General features: G+C 43.8%; 1 protein-coding gene across 2 annotated transcripts in view; it reads right to left on the minus strand.

The window, feature by feature from the left end:
* Nucleotides 1–20,412, minus strand: part of Map2k5 (mitogen-activated protein kinase kinase 5) — a 214,873-nt gene that overhangs the window by 184,737 nt on the left and 9,724 nt on the right. Inside the window, exon 3 of one of the 2 annotated variants that reach the window (XM_021172645.1) lies at nt 9,696–9,763. The exons of the other annotated variant lie outside the window; for it this stretch is intronic. Within the exon in view, the coding sequence (XP_021028304.1) occupies nt 9,696–9,763 (68 nt within the window). The remainder of the gene's footprint in view (nt 1–9,695; nt 9,764–20,412) is intronic. 2 annotated transcript variants of the gene reach the window in all.

Raw genomic sequence — 20,412 nt, forward strand, 5'->3', positions numbered from 1 at the left:
CTTAAAACATGAAACACGTGCTTACTATTTAAGAATTAAAAAGTAGGTGGGTAGCATATCCACCAAACCTTTAACTAAACAGACAGAATCACCAAGCAGACTGCTGAGCTAGCAGAAAGCCCTGGCTTCTGCATTCATTGCTCCCACAGCGTGTGAGCTCAGCCATCTTCTCTGGCTGAGGAAAGGGCACAAAGCCCTCTGCACTGATGGCCTCTGGGGATGTCTACTCCGACATCCCCCTACCCGGCACCCCCATCCTCAGCTAGCCTCATTCTAGTTCCTGTGAATGAGCCCCTAATGGAGGTAAGGCCCCTATGGCTACTTATTCACCCTCCCTTCTCACTGTGTATCCCCTGCCCTACTTCCCAGGTCTCCATCACCAGAGGAGTCATAGAGACTAACTGGAGCCTGCCGAGTCACAAAGCCTAGATGTCTCTCTCAGATTTGGAGCATATCTAGTTGGTTGACTCCCATGCTACAATCCAAAACTGCATTTCCTGCCTCTCTATCCTCCCTCAGACTCCAGTCTGGTTTTCTGCCACCTGGGTTTACCAAGCCATGCTGTGCTCTAACAGATGGCTTGGACTGGCCCTGGCCACCTCCCTTCCCATACTGCCCACCTGGGTTCACACATCTGCCTCTCCCTGATCTCCTGATCTCTTACACCTGCAGCCACCTCTGTCTTTGGTCTGAAACAGCCCACACCATGTCTATGTGTTAGAGCTCTTCTCCCACACAGCCTCCTCCTTCTGTTAGCCCTACAGGCTGAATCACAAGCAGCTTCCCCTGGATTCCCCAGGCGTTCAGTCTTCTGCCTCTAACGCTCCTCTGCCCAGAACACCCTTCCCAGTCCCATGGGCCCTGTCCACTCCACCAGGACATCAAGTTCTTCCGGAAGCCTCCACTGTCCTCAAAGATGAATTCAGTGCTTTTCCGTGTTCACAGGCACCCTATGCCCCAGCATTTATCACTTGTCATTCTGCCTGGTAAGGGTTGGCTTTACTGTCCTAATCTGGGTTTCTCTCCGCTGCTGCCCAGCAGCATGGAAGCTAAGTATATGTGTCTTGAGAGGAGGGGAGGACCTGGATTGCACATCACCGTGCACACCTCCTGCATGCTACTTGGTCAGTGTGGTATCACCCAGAATATCCCGGCTCTTGGAATCTAGCTGAGTAGGTGAATGAGTGAGTGAATCACAGAACAAGTAAGCTTTGGCTGCAGCCATGTTTACTAGTTGTGGCCTAAGGAAAGGCACACAGGCTTGTGCCCCAATAGTCTATTGTAATAATGGGGAGATTACCTGCCTCACTCACCATAAAGTCACTAGGAAGATCAAAATTAAAAAAAAAAAAAAAAAAAAAGGTACGTAGGAAACCTTCTATAAAGTACTTAGGGAAAAAAAAAAGACACAGCACTATGAACCTCTTACCATTAAGCAACTGAACCCAGAAAAACAATGTTTCTGACAGCAGGCGACACAGAAAACTCTGAATAAGACTGCTCAACAGCTCGGCCCACTACAGAGCCAGGTTAGCTCTGTCTCCCGGAGGTGTCAGCAACCCTCCCTTGTCCTCATCCCTACAGCATCACAATAACACCCTGAGTAAGAGGTACACACAAGACTGTGTGGTGTGTTCTTCCAGAAGCTCATCGAGGGCAGGAGCCATGCCTCAACTATTTATTCTTTCATAGCAGGTTTAGTCACTTGGGCTCTCTGTGGGCTTTACGGAATCCTTGGAATTCCTGAGATGATATGTGCTATGTATGTAGCCTGATGTGAACCTCTGGTAAAAGAATGAAACCCTTGGATTTCCATATCCTTCATGAACTACTGGATGGTGCCTACACACAACACCTATGCAAACACCAAGCAGTTGCTTCCAGGAAGGAAATGGAGAGCCATGAGGTCGGGATGTCATCAGTAAGCGGTTTCCCTGAACCTTGTTCCTAACTTCCTCATGGGCAAAAGCTGGATGGCCTTCTTCAGTATTCAGTACAACAGGGCCATTTCCTGATCTCTTCTTCACACACCTTCCAACAGACAAAGACCTTTAGGGAATCCTTGGAGTTCCTGAAATGATAGGTGCTACGTAGCCTGGTGTGAACCTCTGGTAAAACAATGCCAGGTCCCCTGGTTCCCTAACAACTCACAGCTCTGTGTCAAGGAGACTCTTCCTTCCTAACTTACTCTATGACAAGGGTGCATAGGTGGTCATGGTCTGAGACGATAAGGAGAAAGAAAACCACAGGTTTTCGGTGAAAAGACCAACAGAGAACAATCTAAGTCCACTTCCAGGCTAATGCCACTGCACACACGTACCCAGTAATGTTTTGGAACTTAACAGCAAGTTGACCACATTTAGTAATGATACCATTTGTTTGGCTAGCAAAATTATAAAGGACTTTAGGAAGTCCAGATGGTCTTAATAGAAGTATGAGAAGCCAACAGCAGGTGAGATTCAACTTAGCTAATGCAGTGTGCCCTGGTAGTAGAAATTTCCATTAGCAAAGCAATGGGTCCAATATGTTCAAGTGTTCTCAGCAGAAGCCTGAGTCTCGTCGAGATGAGCGTGGGCATTGTCCACACTAACCTCTCACTTGCCACCTCAAACTTCTGCTTTCCTCTCTGAAGAGGTGGGTCTAAACTGTTACTTAGGCAGTCCACCTCGATATAACAAGACTACCTGGCCATGGAGACAGCAGGCCAAGTGGGACATTCATTCCCTTATAAATATGCTCCTCACATTCTCCACAGAGACCAAGTATGAACAAGCCATACCAATGTCAAAATGCTGGGGACTCAAGCTGTAACGGAGATCCAGAGTTTTGGAGGCTGAGCCTGCCTGTGTTTCCCTTTCTTTCAAAGCTGCATACAAATCCCCTTTTGATGCCAGACATGCCCCAGCTATGTCACAAGGTAGGCAAAAACAAGAGGCTACAACATTTTCATCTCTATTTCAAGAAACCCCCCCAAATGTCCTTGATAATACAGAAAGAAAAAGTAAGATGATCTAGCTCTGAAAATAAGTTTTATTCTTCTTATTTTCTCACCAATGTGTGTGTGTGTGTGTGTGTGTGTGTGTGTGTGTGTGTGTGTATCTTGAATAGGATGAGAAAACAAAACTACTTTTGGTTTACTTGTTAAACGTAAAATACCCAAATGGACAGCATATTTTGTGGTAAAAGTTGGCCAAGAATTTTCAATTTTCAGAAGACCATAATCTGCATAAACAATGTAGTTAAAAATAATCAAGAAAAGAAAGTAGTATGTACAAATTTTTCTCAGTAAAACTTACTAGCTACCAGAACACAACACACACTTGAAACAGACGGCGGCCAGGGGGTCGCTGTCCAGGCCACCTTGGTCCAAATCTGTGCCCCTAACACATTTCTGAAGCTGAAGTCAAAGGCTCATGTGTTTACCTGTGAAAGGAAGGCACACACGAGACCTCTGAGGTGCCCTCCTGCTCTACTCAAGTTAACACGATTTTAGAGGCAGTCTCCAAGTTACGAAGACCAGGGTAAAGATAATTATAGCCCAATTTACATGGTGCTCCAAAGGTCAAAGAGTGCTCCCCCTGACGGTACCCACTGTCTAACAAGGTACACGGTGGTCAAGTATACCAAAGGGAATACTTACACTCCATGGAAACAAAGGTCTCTGCAATAATGGGAAGCACTACAACAAAGCTCGTCCTGTACGCTTCTGGCAATGTGGGGAATAAGAGAGAGAGAATGGGAGAAAGGGAGACTTATTCTTGTCAGTGCTCTGCTCCACTCACACAAGCCTAGGAGGAGTTCGGGAATCTGATGCACAGACGTCCTTTGCTAGACACAGGACCAAGCAGAACTAAATATCAATCTGTCACAGCAGTACAGTGGGCTGTTGTGTTCTCAGTGAAAGGCCACCCAAAGGAAGGGGTTAGCGTTACAAGCCCTTCACCAAAGACCCTCCATGGCACTGCCACACTGCAATACAACAGACTACAGGAGAACAACACTCATCTATTTTTAATCTCTCTAAAATATAAGATGGGAAAATAAGAAAAACAACAAAATTTAAACTACATTAAGGGAATATTTAACAGGGGCCTTTAAATAATTCGCAATGATCAGGTATTTAGTTTTCAGAATATGTAGGTTGTATACTTTTCTAATAAAGCATTTCAAATTCTAATTAAAAAAATACTTTATGGAGGAATTAAAAAGATACAATAGTGTCAGAGGAGAAGCCATGATCCCAGAAGTGGAATATTCTAGTAGAATAACTTACAGGAAACTACGCTATAAAAACAGATTGTTGATTAACACAAACTCATAACAAAATGCAGAGAGCTATCACCATGCTGCTGTAATAACACTTGGCTGCTGAAGTCTCTCAATACATTAAATATCTCCTTGGAGACCAAATTACTTTACATTTTCTTAAAAGACAATTTATTATAGCTTTGTTTTCTTCTCATTATCTCTTAAAAATATATCGAATGGAGAAAAGAATACAACTACTAAATAACTGCTAGGAAATGGTCCTGATGTGCGACGGCAGCCTTCGGCTTGTTGCTGGTTAGTTAGCAACACACAGCCAGCTGCCAGGACGCGCCCTCAGCCTCAAGATAGGCTCCACCTCACATGTATCAAAAAACCACTGTATGACATTATTACAGCACTCATAAAATTAACAACCTCGAGCTGCTAGCGATTTAAATAATTGATAAGTTTTCAATTAAAAAGCCAACATTTTCAGGTCTAATACAAAAATCTATTTAAATTACTGGTTAAAAACTTAGATTTGTGTTGGCCCAAAGCCAGAAAATCCTTGTACCCAATTTGGGGGGAGGGGGATGATTCAGCAAGCTTTGACACCAATGTCGCAGTTTTGGCTCTCTTCATTTTGTCATCAGTAGAAGAAAATGATTAAAGGACAGAGGTGAAGCATCTCCACTTCAGCTCCTTCAGATGCCTCACAGTGACCATGATTTTACCCAGTTCCCTAGGAAAGCCGAAGCTGCTGTATCTCGTTCTTACCATAAAACTACAGCAGTCCTCTAGCAGGACGTCCCTATGCCGCCACACTCTGCGAGAAATCCTTTTCAAAGCCAAGTTGAATTTATTTTTTAATTATTTGTTTATTTTTGAGAACCGGTCTCACTGTGTAGCTCGAGCTGGACTAGAACTCACTACATAGACCAGGCTAGCATCAAACTCACAGACATCTGCCCTGCCCTGTGTGCTAGGATTAAAGGCATGAGCTACCACACCCAGAACATCAATTTGAATTTAAAAAATACCGAGAAAATTATCCATTTCTTTTTAGCTTTCCCAATTTTGTAAAGTAAAGGTTTGAAAGTATGGCATCCTGACTCTTTGGACTTCCTGGGTATCTATCATGTCCTCCTTTTGGTGTCTGATTTTGTTAACTTAGCTATTCTCTCTCCCTTTTAGTTTGAATAATGGTTTGTCTATCCTGTTGATTTTCTCAAAGAAACAACTCTTTGTTTCACTTATTCTTTGTAATTTTCTCTTTGTTTTTATTTTATTGATCCCAGCCCCAAGTTTGATTATTTCCAGCCATCTTCTCTCTCATCTTGGGTATGTGTCTTAGTTAGGGTTTTACTGCTGTGAAGAGATACCACAACCAAGACAACTTCAAAGTCTACCCCCACAGTGACACACTTCCTCCAAAGCCACACCTACTCCAAGACCACACCTCCAAATAGTGCCACTCCCTGAGCCAAGCATATACAAGCCACCTCAGTGCCCGTACTTTTTTTTCTTCTAGAGCTTTCAGGTATGTTTTCTAGTACAAGATTGCTCCATTTTTTTTTTTTTTATGTAAGTACTTAATGCTAAAAATCTCCATCGAGCCCCTCCCCTTGGAGCTCAGGGAAACCCGGAAGAAGAGGGAAAAGAACTGTAGGAACCAGAGGTGTCAAGAACACCAGGAGAACACAGACCACAGAATCAACCAAGCAGAGCTCCTCGGGCCTCACGGAGACTGCATGAGTCTGACCTAGGTCTTCTGCAGAGATGTTATGGTTGTTAGCCTGGTGTTTTCTTTGGCACTCCTAACAGTGGGGATGGGGCTGTCTCTGACTTTTTCATCTGCTTTTGAGATGCTTTTCCTCCTATTGGATTGCCTCACTCACCCAGCCTTGATGTGAGGGTTTGTACCTATCTTACTGTATCTTCGTATACTGTGCTTAGCTGCTCTCCCTGGGAGGCTTGTTCTTTTCTGAAAGGGAAATGGAGGAGCAGTGGATCTGGGAGGGAAAGGAGGGACTGGGAGAAGTGGAGGGAGGGAGTGGAAACCAACTGCAATTGGCTTGTATTTTTAAAAAGAAAAGAAAGGAAAATAAAATTTAATAAGATATTTAAAATATCAATAAATAAATACCAATGCAAAATCCTAGTATCCAACCGGTGCTCCTGAAGACTAGTGATGAACGCGACTGTGGAGTTTGATCCACACGGTTCTCTATGACTAAGCTGGGCCCAGAGGAACTTCCAGCCATAAGAATGGAGACAGATGCCGGGCGTGGTCGCACACGCCTTTAATCCCAGCACTTGGGGGCAGAGGCAGGCGGATTTCTGAGTTCAAGGCCAGCCTGGTCTACAAAGTGAGTTCCAGGACAGCCAGGGCTATACAGAGAAACCCTGTCTTGAAAAACCAAAACAAAAGAATGAAGACAGACTAAAAGGATAGCCAATTATGCAACTGTGCTATTTTCAGACCAAGAGATATCTCTCAAAAAAATCTCAGGGACTATGTTTAAGGACATGTCTTACAAGGTTATGTTGTATGACAACAGGTCATGACTAACATGTTTCTACAACTAAAATTGACTAAGTACTACAATTAAAAAACATGCATAAAGCTGGGGGCAGTGGTGGCTCACAGCTTTCATCCCATGACTCAAGAGGCAGAGGCAGGCAGATCTGAAGGCCAGCCTGGTCTACAGAGCAAGTCCCAGGACAGTCAAGGCTACAGAGAGAAACACTGTCTCAAAAAAACAAAACAAACAAACAAGAATAATTTATTAGGAATGTATGGTGCAGAGAGCACAAGTAAGATATTGCATAAACAAATCATTCGAATTCCATGATGCCCTTTACACAGTTCCCAGCAGGAGTTTCCAGTGGCAACCAGGAAAACAGTGAGATTAAAGGCCAAACTTAAAATCTGTATTTTCTTTCTTTTTAAAATTTACTTTCAGTTATGCGCATGTCTGTGTGGGGGTTTGTGCATGTGGGTACCCACAGACCAGAAGGAGGGTCAAATCTCCTTGGACTATAGTTATAGGCAATTGTGAGCCACCCAAAGTAGTGATGAGAATTAAATTCGGGTCCTTGGCAGGAGCAGTAGCTTCCCTACTGAGCCATCTGTCTTCACGGCCTCCAGTTCTGAACTTTCAATATAGCTTTAAGGCCTTGGGATGTCTCTCAACCATTTACCAAACAGAGATGAGGGGACAAAGGGTGGCTCAGCGATGGGCCACATGCTTAAGAAATATGAGCAGCCAGGTTTAATCTCGGACTTGTATCTACCATAGAGTGAGTCACTATTTAAGGGCTGAGGAGACGGCCCAGTGGGGAAGCTGCTGCCATGAAAGGATAAGGGCTTCTCCAGAATCCATGTGAAGCTAGGTGTGGTCGCTGTGCCCATGATCCTAGAGCTCCACCAGCATGGAGGATGGAGGTCAGAGACAGCAGACTGCTCAGAAGCCCAAAAGCCAGCTAGCCTGACACGTGCAGTGGCTGACATCAAAGAGGCCTCGACTCAAACAGGCAGACAGTAAAGACTGACACCCAAGGTCATCCTCTGACTTCCACGTGCACCTGCACTCACTCACAGAATATGAACACACACACTTGCCACCCCTATACACAGACACACAAATAAGTAAAAATCAATTTAAAAAAAAAGTCTTTCAAACTCTGAGTTTACACATCTGTCACTCAGAAATGGAAAGGTGAGCAGTGTCACGAGGGTCACACTCAGAACTCTTTCACCAGGCACAGTTTGTAAGGTCTTCTGAGAAGTCCACTCTGCTTATATGGGGGTCTGCTTAACGCCAAAGACCTAAGTTAGAAAACCAGAACCCATCTGTGTCTATGTGCATGTGTTCTCTAAAAACAAAGGAGTCACGCTCTCAGGAGAGTTAACCAATCCATCAATAGCAATGCTGCCTTGGCAAAGACAATCCCGCTCTGCCTTCCACGTACCGATGATCTCAGCTCTAAATTCTCAGTACACAAAGACTCCCACATAAGTTAATGGGAAGTCAATGGGAAATTGACTTTTCCTACTCTGGGCTGGTAGGAATGCAATGCTCTGTTAATCATGCCGTCCCTCTTGTTCTCTTTCCTCCTACCCTAAATTAAAACTATTGGCGGAAACCCACACAGACAGTTTACAGTTTTCATTACGATGAAACAATATCCTGGTTGAAGTTAAGGGCTCTCCAAAACATACATCCTAACTGTTGGCTACAATTAGAGTCTCCTAGAAAAGCAGATGTCTGGCCTTGTCCGTCGTGTCCACTGTAACAATACTTTGCATGTGACAGCGTTTCACATCTATCACCCATTTGATCATTACACGACCCTGAGCAATAGGAAGGATGTGTGCTATTACCCACCACACACTGACAGATGAGGCAACTGTGGTACTGAAGGTTAAACCATCTGCCTTAGGCCAGGGACCCACAGCAGAGCTATGGCTCCCCTCTAGTGCGGTGCTTGCCACCAGAACACAGAAAAGGTTTTCCAATCAGATTACTAAGGTAAAGTAAAACTTGGAAGAAAAGCTCAAACTGGAGCTCAGAGAAGCTATATGTCTCGGTTGTTTATGAAGGTTTCTCAATTGGTACTGAAGCATTTGAAATGTACCGTTTCTGTCACCTATTTTAGTCTCAGGACAAATTGTTAATTCAAAATTTCAGTGAACGTTGAGATACCAAAGAAAGCTCCCAACACACACACTCAGATCACTGTGGGTGAGTTCATTTTAAGGTGCAAGAAGTGCATAAAACAACCAGGAGTACATCTTTAAATCCTGCGTCCACAAGCCTGCAGCTATGTTATAGCTGTAGTGTGGAAGGGTGAAAGACATCTCCAGTCAAAAGTAGATTTTGAAAAATTTTTTAGAGCCCAGGGGTTCATTTTTAATGAGCCGTTACTTTAAGTACTGCATAAAAAATACAGGAAATTGATAGTCCATTTAGTCTGCACCATACCTAATGCAAAAGTCATTAAGATGCATTATTCTTAATGTTCATGATATGATCAGTAAGTGTCTTTTGAAAATAATGCCCTTAACTTTCACATAAGGAAATCTTTGAAATCCTTATCTGTTATACAGAAAAATGCTGTGGCAACTGTGATTCCATTTCTATCTCCACTGTGCCCAAGAAACAGCATCCTCAATTACATTAACAGTCTTTAAAAATAGTCCTTGTTTGCTAGCTGATGAGATGGCTCACCGGCTAGGAGCACTTACCGCCAGGCCTGACGCCTGAGCTGCATCCCCACAACTCACATGGTGGCAGGAGAGAAACAACTCCTGCAAGATGTCATCTGAACCACATGCACGTGTGTGCATACATACACACACACACACACACACACACACACACACACACACACACACACAGAGAGGCATTTTTTGAAACAGCCCTCATATGCAGCACACTTACGTAGGACAGCATTGCCTTCATCTCTTCATCGCTTCTTACTGTAATCCTATCACCATCTTCATCTTCATCTGTTTAAAAATGAATACGATGAAAGCAGTAAGACTCGAATTCTCTTTTTTTTTTTTTTTGAAGATTTACTTTACTGTCCACTGTGTATGTGAGGGGTGTGTGCACACGGTTACTGTCCACTGTGTATGTGAGGGGTGTGTGCACACGGTTACTGTCCACTGTGTATGTATGTGAGGGGTGTGTGCACACGGTTACTGTCCACTGTGTATGTGAGGGGTGTGTGCACACGGTTACTGTTCACTGTGTATGTGAGGGGTGTGTGCACACGGTTACTGTCCACTGTGTATGTGAGGGGTGTGTGCACACGGTTACTGTCCACTGTGTATGTGAGGGGTGTGTGCACACGGTTACTGTCCACTGTGTATGTGAGGGGTGTGTGCACACGGTTACTGTCCACTGTGTATGTGAGGGGTGTGTGCACACGGTTACTGTCCACTGTGTATGTGAGGGGTGTGTGCACATGATTGTAGTGCTCACCTAGGCTAAAAAAGGAGTTGGAGACCTTGCTAAAGAAAGAACTAAAATTTTCTTTTATAAGAAAGGTGAAAAATCAAAATATTTCCCTATTATTCTAGACATATATGTAAGTCAAGTGCATTTAACTGAAGTCTGACACGTCAGCTTTTGAGAGAAGAGAGGCCCTGCTCTACCATCATATATTTACGTCTCAGGCAGCACCGGATTCCCTGTTCTCTATTCCTCCTCTCTCCCAGGCAACCTAAGGCATCACTGAAGCAGGAGTAAATGTCTCTCACTTACTAACCACGGCAGCCCAGATGGTGCTCTGACTTGTGCTTCATGCGTAATACCACCTTAAGAACCACACTGCAACCCAGCAATGTGGACACCAGGATCATTGCTGCTTTACAGAACACATGGTGGGCTCCCATCTTTTGCCCTAACTTGCAAAGCTCCCTCCAAAGACTTCCTTTTGCCTCACTCCTCCGACCTGTAAGCCTCATATGGTGATGCATGTTACTCTGGGATAATGTAACAGTTTTAAGACTTGAGGCTATTAAGACTGCAGAACCCATAACCAGAATGTGCACATCTGAGTAAGCAGCAAGGAGGCCACATCTAGAAGTAATGTGCTCATTGCAGTAATTCTCTTAGTTTTAAAAGCTGCTTTTAAGAACCTAAAGATAGACCTCTTGAGATCAGATCTCAATTTTAACCTAAAATAGAATTGTTGGCCGAGTCACCACCCACATATTTTCCTAGGCTGGACTCAGAATGACTTCTTGTTATTTCTAACTATCTTTATACTTCATCCCCCTAAAGAAAAACATCTGTCAAGAGTAGGACACATTGGTAACCAGGATGGCTCAGTGGATAAAAGTGCTTGCTTCCAAGCCTAACTACCTGAGTTCAATCCCTAGAACCCACACAGTGGAGGAGAAGATCAACGCCCAGAAGCTGTCCTCCGGCCTCCACACATGCTGCAGCATATGCATGCCCATAGGCAGAAAACCACACAAACTGAATGAATGAATGAATGAAATATAATAACAAAATTTTAATATGAGCAGGAGCATTTGACAGCTGATGTGGAAGCTCTAATTACATAGTTCAAAGAAAAAAAACGCCTAAAACACTTGTGTGGTGTCCACAGCCTGCTCAGGTTACAATCTAGAAGGGGTGGGTGGGCCCTGGGAAGGATGCTCAGAATCCAAATACTTGCTACCATTATATTTCTGTTTGCAGCATATAGTTGCTGCCTTGACTAGAAGCACCTATTCCAAACCAGGCAAGTTGGACATCTCATCATAAGAGAATATGTTTGCACAGCTCTGAAAGAACAGAGAGATTTGTTTCAATGCACATAATCTTCTGCTGCATACCAACAGGCGTGCCCTCCTGTCCAACTGAAGACATCCTGAAGATGTCCTCCTGTTTGGTAACAAAGCCATGGGGGCCATGGGAATGAGTCTGCTTTTCCCCAGTTAGTCTATTACTAAGCAGAACTCCTGGCTCCTTTCTGCTCTCAGTAGCCAGTGGCAACCTGACAGAAGCAGGGAAAGCAGCACTTCCCGGGGTAGCTGAAGCCAGCAGCTCTCAAAGTGCCTTCTTCCCTAAGCCTCATGCAGCAGAGTTCCCCAGGCCCACAGAGGGAGTCAGCATCTGCAAGCCTCTGCCCACACAGCTGAGCAGAGCCCCTACTGGTCAAGAACCCCTACTGAAAACTACAGCCAAGAGTCAGGAGCACTACACTGGTGTGCAAACGGGCACATTGCTAAATCCCAGTGCATCCGGGAGAGTTCTGCACAAAAAGAGCTGCTTTTCCTGTCTCTGGTTTTTAAAATAGACTTTCTAAAGACAAACTAGACAGAAACACGATGCTATCAGAAACAAAAGAAAGGTCTTTCCATACAGATCTTAGAGGCTGACATATTCAAGGCTAAGCTGGAAGTCTTTGAAATTCAGTAAACAAGAAAAAAAAAAGGTAGTACAAAAGCGTATAGGACTATGGACTACCACAGACGAAGGCACTTCATATTTCTGCTTTAAAGCCAAGTGAAAGAGTGCTGGGAAGATGACTCCGTAGGTAAAGCAAAATGCAGATCAAGCAAATAGAATCACTTTGCTGGGGAGGTGAAGATGTGGGGGCGGGGGAGGGGGAATTCCTGGACATTGCTGGCCAGTCAGTCTAGCCAAGCTCCAGATTTAGTAAGAGAAGGAGTCTTAAAGAATAAAATATAGAGAAAAACAAAAGACATGTGAAGTCAACCTATGGCCTCATTCACACACATGCATGAATACACATATAATCAATTAACTGGGCTCAAATTTTGTCCAAAATGAAGGAGCTTTTGGCAAATCTCATTTCTGCACCAGAACTAACTGTGCAGATAATGAGTACAAAGGGACAGCTCATAGTCAGATTTCAACCCATGCACATACCTGTGACCTCAGGAAGGCATTCTTTGAATAGAACAAAAGAGTGCTCAGAGTTTAATAATAAGCAGGTGAAGAGCTTTGTATGGCTTCTGATAAGAGAGTATAAATTCCATAAACACCATTCATATAATTACCTCTGTAAAGTGAGATAAGGAAGTAGTGATAGAGAGAAGTGGATGGTGGGGCAGGAGATGTAATGATAGAGAGAAGTGGATGGTGGGGCAGGAGATGTAATGATAGAGAGAAGTGGATGGTGGGGCAGGAGATGTAATGATAGAGAGAAGTGGATGGTGGGGCAGGAGATGTAATGATGGAGAGAAGTGGATGGTGGGGCAGGAGATGTAATGATGGAGAGAAGTGGATGGTGGGGCAGGAGATGTAGTGATAGAGAGAAGTGGATGGTGGGGCAGGAGATGTAATGATAGAGAGAAGTGGATGGTGGGGCAGGAGATGTAATGATAGAGAGAAGTGGATGGTGGGGCAGGAGATGTAATGATAGAGAGAAGTGGATGGTGGGGCAGGAGATGTAGTGATAGAGAGAAGTGGATGGTGGGGCAGGAGATGTAATGATAGAGAGAAGTGGATGGTGAGGCAGGAGATGTAATGATAGAGAGAAGTGGATGGTGGGGCAGGAGATGTAGTGATAGAGAGAAGTGGATGGTGGGGCAGGAGATGTAATGATAGAGAGAAGTGGATGGTGGGGCAGGAGATGTAATGATAGAGAGAAGTGGATGGTGGGGCAGGAGATGTAATGATAGAGAGAAGTGGATGGTGGGGCAGGAGATGTAATGATGGAGAGAAGTGGATGGTGGGGCAGGAGATGTAGTGATAGAGAGAAGTGGATGGTGGGGCAGGAGATGTAATGATAGAGAGAAGTGGATGGTGGGGCAGGAGATGTAATGATAGAGAGAAGTGGATGGTGGGGCAGGAGATGTAATGATAGAGAGAAGTGGATGGTGGGGCAGGAGATGTAATGATAGAGAGAAGTGGATGGTGGGGCAGGAGATGTAATGATAGAGAGAAGTGGATGGTGGGGCAGGAGATGTAATGGGGTCGAGAGTCTCTGAGTTCTCAAACCCAGCTTTACGTGCCTAAGACTACTTCAAACAAGGGTTTTGGAATTCAGGTTTCTAGGTAAGCTTGAGATTTTTCCTAGGGAAGTCAGCTAGCAGAGCAGTTCCTCACTGAGCACCCCATGAAAACAGACAGGACCAAGCCAAGGTCCTTAAGCCAACAAGAAGGGTTGGGAGAGATGCTGACACCATCCACAGAATGAGCTCCGACTCCAAGAGGGAGATCTCAGACCAACTAAAAGGAGCATTCCAATTAAGCCTGGTGATAAGAATCAAGCTTATGTGACATGGTGACTAATAGCTCTTATAGCCTAACAGGACACCCTATTTGATGGCAGTCTTGGTTTCTCAGGGGACTGCTTTACCCTCTAATTTCTGTGCTTAACTGCTTAACGAAGACTCCCTGTTCTTGTCAAAAGGGAAGCTGGGTTAGAAAAATAACCACATAAAAATAAGCGCACTCATGAGAATTCAGGTGATGCTGGCCAAAGAGTGAAATTGAACCTGTCCCTGACCCTATGATGGCAGGCTCAGCCACAAACCACTCACCTCAGTGTTTAAAGAGAGGACACACCTCTTTCCAAAACCAGTTAAATGGCAAGCCTGGGAAGCAAGGGAAAGCAGGAAAGCAGACACACTATCAGCAGTTCAGTAGACAGTGACCTGGAACACTTCTAACCCAAAAGTTAGACCTGTTCAAACAGCTCTGGCAAACACTCTGGCTATTTGCCTTCCAAACTGTATTGATGGTTTAAAAACTGCACTCACTAAATCATAAGTAATAATTCATAAGAGTAATAAATCATAAGAGCTTACTAAAAGGGAACCAAGACTTCTAAAGGCATAAAGGGCTGGAACAGAGCTCCAGAAGGAGGTAGCACAGAGGAGGGCGGAAAGTAGAAAAATAACCTGATCCACGAGGTTCTTTGCCATCTGACCAAAATAACATTACTGGATATAACCGGGGGGAGGGGGTGCTCAGAGATCTGACACACTGGTTTACAATGACAGTCCCAGACTCCTCTAGTTGCCTGGAGCATAGTAATATGATTTTCCAGCACATTAGGGAGGCAAGGGGAGAACAGGAATGTCTATGCACTGGCTGGATTTTGTTAATGTCACTTAAAATGGAGGCAAAAATCCTAGCAAGATACCAAATCGAGTACAGCAGATGGCAAACAAATATTATGAAGCAATCTTTACAAAATCTGCAGTGTGTCACAAATATACAAAATGGCAGAGTTTGAGAAAGAGAATCATAACAGGCCATATGTTGTTCATGATTTTTATCTGAAGCCACATGCAATCTGAAAGGGAAGCCTAGAGGAGGCATATAAAGGCCCCAGAGAAAAGCAGCACCTTGAGTAGGGCGATCAGAATGGCCCAGTGTGTAAACAGCAGAGACTGGGGAATCCGCAGCACCTACAGCAGCAACAGGAGCTCAGGAGGGCTTTCCACAAAGAGTGACAGGAAGTAAAGGCAATATATTATGTGTCATTTGTCACACTCCTTCTGTGCCAGGTGGGAGTCAAATAGAACTATAGTAACAGCAGGAAAGAAATGGAAACATGGTTGTAAAGGTTAGAAAGACATCAGCAGGAAATTACCAGAAAAGATGTCAAGTTCAGAGCAGTTCTCAGGGGTGGAGTCTACTGATCTAGGCCATAGTTCCTATGGACATACCTTTATATTCATGAGCTTGCCTCCTTGCCTGCCCTCCCACTCCACTCCACCTCCACCCCCAGTATTCCAATGCTTCCCTGCTTCTTTGTTTCCTTCTTCTTCTTGCAAAACAAGTGCCTACTATGTGCAGGTGTGATACCTGGGCACAGGGAAGGTGAAAGCAAAAACCAAGCAGAGCCCATGACATATCACACACACACACACACACACAAACACACCCTGAGTGAGAGTACACACAGATCATATTTGGGAAAGAGACTGTGGGAAGAAAGAACAACTGACACAAAGGAAGACAATGGAAGAGAAAGCAGAAGAGAAGAGTGCAAAGAGGGAAAGAAGGAGTCCAAGAAGTGGCGACGAGGAGGGGTCAGCACGGAGCATGGCTGCAGCCTTTGAAGGAATTGCCCCTCACTCACTCGTGAGTAAGATGGAAGCCACAGGGGCTTTCTGATTTTAAGATCTCATCTTCCAGGAGGACCGCCCTAGCTGCATGCACAAAAGGAAGGCTGGGACAGGGACCTAGACAGATACTGTCCTACTATAGTTGAGGGTGATGGTGGCCTAACAAGCTACAGATACTCTGAGTTTTGTCATTGTCCCCCACCTTAAAAGCTAGAGTGTCACTGTACAACTCAAGTGAAATCAACTCATGGCTCAAGCAATCTTCTGACCACACCCTGCTGAACTGCTGAGACACAATTGCGCACCAATCCACCTATCATCCAAGCTGAGCTTTTGAGAACAGACCACATGTTGGCTCTATGTGAAGACAGATTCAGTGAGTTTGCTCCTCAAATTTGCACAATTAACTTTTATGTGTTCAATATTTTTCAGACTCAATGTACATTTATCATAAATTATAATCTATCTAGTCTGCTTACAAATAATGGCCTTTCTATATAATAATATAATAATTTAAGAAACTGAAACTTCTTTTCTTTCCAATATCATTGGGACGCTCAGACACCAAGCGTCCCATACAGGCACGGTTCCAACACTCAGCTATGGCTGTTTTCTACACTCTGAAAGCTTACAACTCCCATAATTGGAGTCTGCCTATGAGAGCTCATATATGTGCAACTTAAAATAAGGACATGTTTACTTAGAGGTTCCTAGGTAACAAGGCCAGGGAACTGGACATTCAGACAGGGAGACAGGCTGTCTGGGAAGACAGAAAGAAGGAGCCTGAGAGAGGTTTCTTGTTTGTTTGTTTTTTGTCTTCCTCTGTACCTAAGGCCAACCTAGATGTCCATATGTGTCCCACCTTAGCTGATAACTTTATCTACCTTCCCAAGTTTGTGAATTGTGAGATGCCTGGAATCAATGTGTTCATTTTGACTTCTTTCCAGGGGGCATTTGTGGCAGAGTCCCTAAATTTAGATACTTTATGAAATTCAGACAATAACAATGATATTTAAACAAAGAACTCATGTTCTAAGTGATCAATAATTGCAGAGTAGCAAGAGATTACATTATTGATAGGTTACTATACAGAAAGGGGCATAATGACTAGGCAGAAGGAGATTCTTTCTTTTGTTCTTTTTTTTTTTACAACTGAAGATTAAATATACAATTTTTTTGTAAAGTAAATGCTTTATATAATAGAGGGACCTGCATATTATTGGACACCTTTATATACACTATGGGTATTTCATAGAATACTCATAGTATTGGGAGTCCATAGGAATAAGGCCCTATAGACATGCGGCATGAAGGCTGCACAGAGATCTTCCCGGTAGTAATCTTATTAAAGCATGACCAAAAAAAAATCAAGAGCTCAAAAAAATAAAATAAAATAAAATAAAGGTTCCTAAGTAAGAAGGCTGAAGCGGTGGCTCAGCAGTTTATAGAACTCATTGCTCAGGCAGAGGACCCAGATTCAGTTCCTAGCACCCACACAGAGGCTCACAACCATCTCTAACTCTGGTTCCAGGGCATCTGATGCCCTCTTCTGGTCTCCATGGGCATGAATGTGATGTACATACATATATACACATGTAGGCAAATTTTTTTAAAAAATTCCCATCTAGATCACAAAATAAACTTCCCCAAAACTCTTAAAACAACTGAGAATGCTCAATCAATAAGAAGTGGATACAAAACCTTCTGAGTTAGACGGGTAGAGAAATGGCTCAGCGGTTAAGAACATTTGCTACCTTCCACGGGATCTAAGTTCTGTTCCCAGCATCCACGATGGGCTGATTATAACTGTCTATAACTCCAGCTCCCAGGGATTTGATGTCCTCTCCTGGTCTCCATGAGCACTATGCTCAAATGCATAATACATAAATAAACTTTTTCAAAAATTAAATAGTTGGGGCTGAGGAAAGACATGTTTATCTTCTATCCATGTTTTCTAAGTCAAATTGTGATACACAGTTTGACAGGGATGAAGATGTGGGGTGGCTTCAGGCCTAAATATATGGAGGTAGTATGGAATTGCAGAAATGCATGGCGCTCTGAGCAAGAGGCAGCATTTGTCTAGATGGCCTTCCAGCTCATCCTTCAAGTTGCCCATGAGACTTCCCTGTCCCACAACATCAGGCGAATAGTTACTAGTCTCAAGAAAAATACAGGGAACAGTGTGCACGTAATAGGCACGCACAGGAAACGCATCTGTGGGCACGGCTGATGTTTATCACCTGGTGTGTCGGAGCGATCATTAATCTGCTAATGGAACTGAGAGACTCAGCAGGGATCTCTGGGCCTTCGTATGTGCCAAGCTCCCACAGCATCCTTAGGCCTACACATGCAGCATACAGGCTTTTTTATGGTTATGGAATTTAGTCTCACATCTGAGAAAAGACAAAGTATTCAATAATTGGCATGAAATCAACTATCTATTCACGAGAAAAATAAAACTGGACCCCATCTGGCTGTCTCCAACACATGCTAAAGATGGTAAAAGCCAACTCCTTCTAATCTTGGAAAACTCATGCTTTCTATTAAAAAAAAAACTGATGATATCCACAAATAAGCATATTAAATAAATAGCATGCATGTGCACAATCCTATTAAAACAGAAAGAAAAAGCAATGCAAGTAAATGTTTTTCAGTACCCTGGAATGGGGAAATCTTTTTAAGCATGACAAAATCAGAAATAAAGGGAAATATGGTAAGTCTGCCCACATAAAACTTTAGCCTTCTGTATGAGAGAGAGAGAGAGCACAAAACAAGCTGAAAAGAACAACAAACTGGACAAAAACCCTTGTAAGTACAATGGACCAATGCTTGCTCTATGGACCAATGCTCTTACTTTGGAAAGCTCTGCAATCAAGTAGAAAGAAGGCAGCCTAAGAGACGTGTGGGCAAAGGTGACAGAAAAGAGTCAGACAGTAAATGCAGATAAAAAGAGACTATCACTCTTCCAAAAGATATATAATATATATAATATGTAACGAGAAGGAAAGGCGGTAGCTGTGCACCCGCCGCAGTAACAGGAGAGAAATGTGCTCACCCCTAGAGAGCTGGCGAGGGTGGGGAGAAAGGGCTTTCTGACAGGCTGTGGACGAGGCCCATCTGCACGGAAAGCTCGTGGATGGCCACTAACGTTTAGAGCAGCAGGTTCTCTTTACCACAGTGATTTCAAATGCCTAGAAATCCAAATTATACACCAGCTTCCTCGGTGTGAAACAATCTGAGTCACTGCTGTTGACTTCCGATTTTTTTCTGTTTTTAAAAAAGCTGGGGGGTCACTGGGCAGTGATGGCATATACCTTTAATCCCAGCACTTGGGAGGCAAAGGTAGGCGGATCTTTGTGGGTTCAAGGCCAGCCTGGTCTACAAAGTAAGTTCTAGAACAGAAAAACCCTATCTTAAAAAAAATGCTCGTGGCTGGAGAGATATCTCAGCAGTTAAGAGCACTGGCTGGTCTCCCATGGGTCCTAAGTTCAATTCGCAGCACTCTATGGTGACTTGTAACTGCCTATAATGGAACTTGATGCCATCATCTAGTGTGCAGATGTATATGTAGACAAAATACTCAAATACATAAAATATATAAATAAAAATTCTGGCAAAAACTTACATGTCCATCTAGTATATTAAATAATTTAAGCAACAGCCAAAGGCTGAAGTTGACATAGCACACTAATGCCCGAAAGAAGTCTAATGTATGCCAATGAGGGCAGGGCAGGCAGCGGCAGCAGTGTGTAAGGAACTCAGGAAACTAATAACAGTAAACAAGCAAATGGGAACTTTTTACTTTGTTCCTAAGCTACTTAAAAACCAGCCAAACAAACAAACAAACCCCCAGTAGGTGTTAGTAAGTACTTCTGGGTTAGCAAGCTGGCTGGGTGGCTCAGTGGGTGACAGCACTTGCCATCAAGCCTGAGGACCTGAATTTGATCCCTGGAACCCACACTATAGAAGGAGAGAACTGACTCTTGCAAGTTATCCTCTGACCTCCACACACACGTATGCACACACGCACACACACACACACACACACACAAACACAATGAGAAACTTTAAAGTAAATTAACTAAATACTACTCATTTGTGCTCTAGTTATGTGGGAGAAGAACCCGCAAGGGTAATGAGAAAGAAAGGGGCTTAGGACCACCAGCCCCTATGCTGACTGTGGCCCAGAGGGCCCTCCCTCCTATCCCATGCAGCTCTAACTCCCTTGGAAACGCCAGGCCAGAAGGCAAAACCAGAGAGAAATAGCAACTGTAAACTCTTCCCTCTCACATGTGTGGCAACTTGAACTGGGGCCCAACATCTCCATCATAACCAAATACATCCAAGGTCCAGGCAATAGCACAGATAATCCTAAAGCTCAGGACAGTATCCACTTAGCTCTAATTCATGACCTTTCACAATTCTTATTTGAATATAGCCACAGGGGACAGTGGTTTTGCTCCAGAGCTAGTGCTAACACAGGAACAAAGGACATGACTGGCCCAGTGAGGGAGGCAAAGGCAACTGGAGGCTTCTAGTCCACCACTCTGAGAATAGTGCTGAGAAACAAGCCCTGTAAAAGCTGGCCCAGG

Source organism: Mus caroli, unplaced genomic scaffold, assembly GCF_978045245.1.
Source record: "Mus caroli unplaced genomic scaffold, Mus_caroli_1 scaffold_11, whole genome shotgun sequence".
In the NCBI taxonomy this organism is placed as follows: Eukaryota; Metazoa; Chordata; class Mammalia; order Rodentia; family Muridae; genus Mus; species Mus caroli.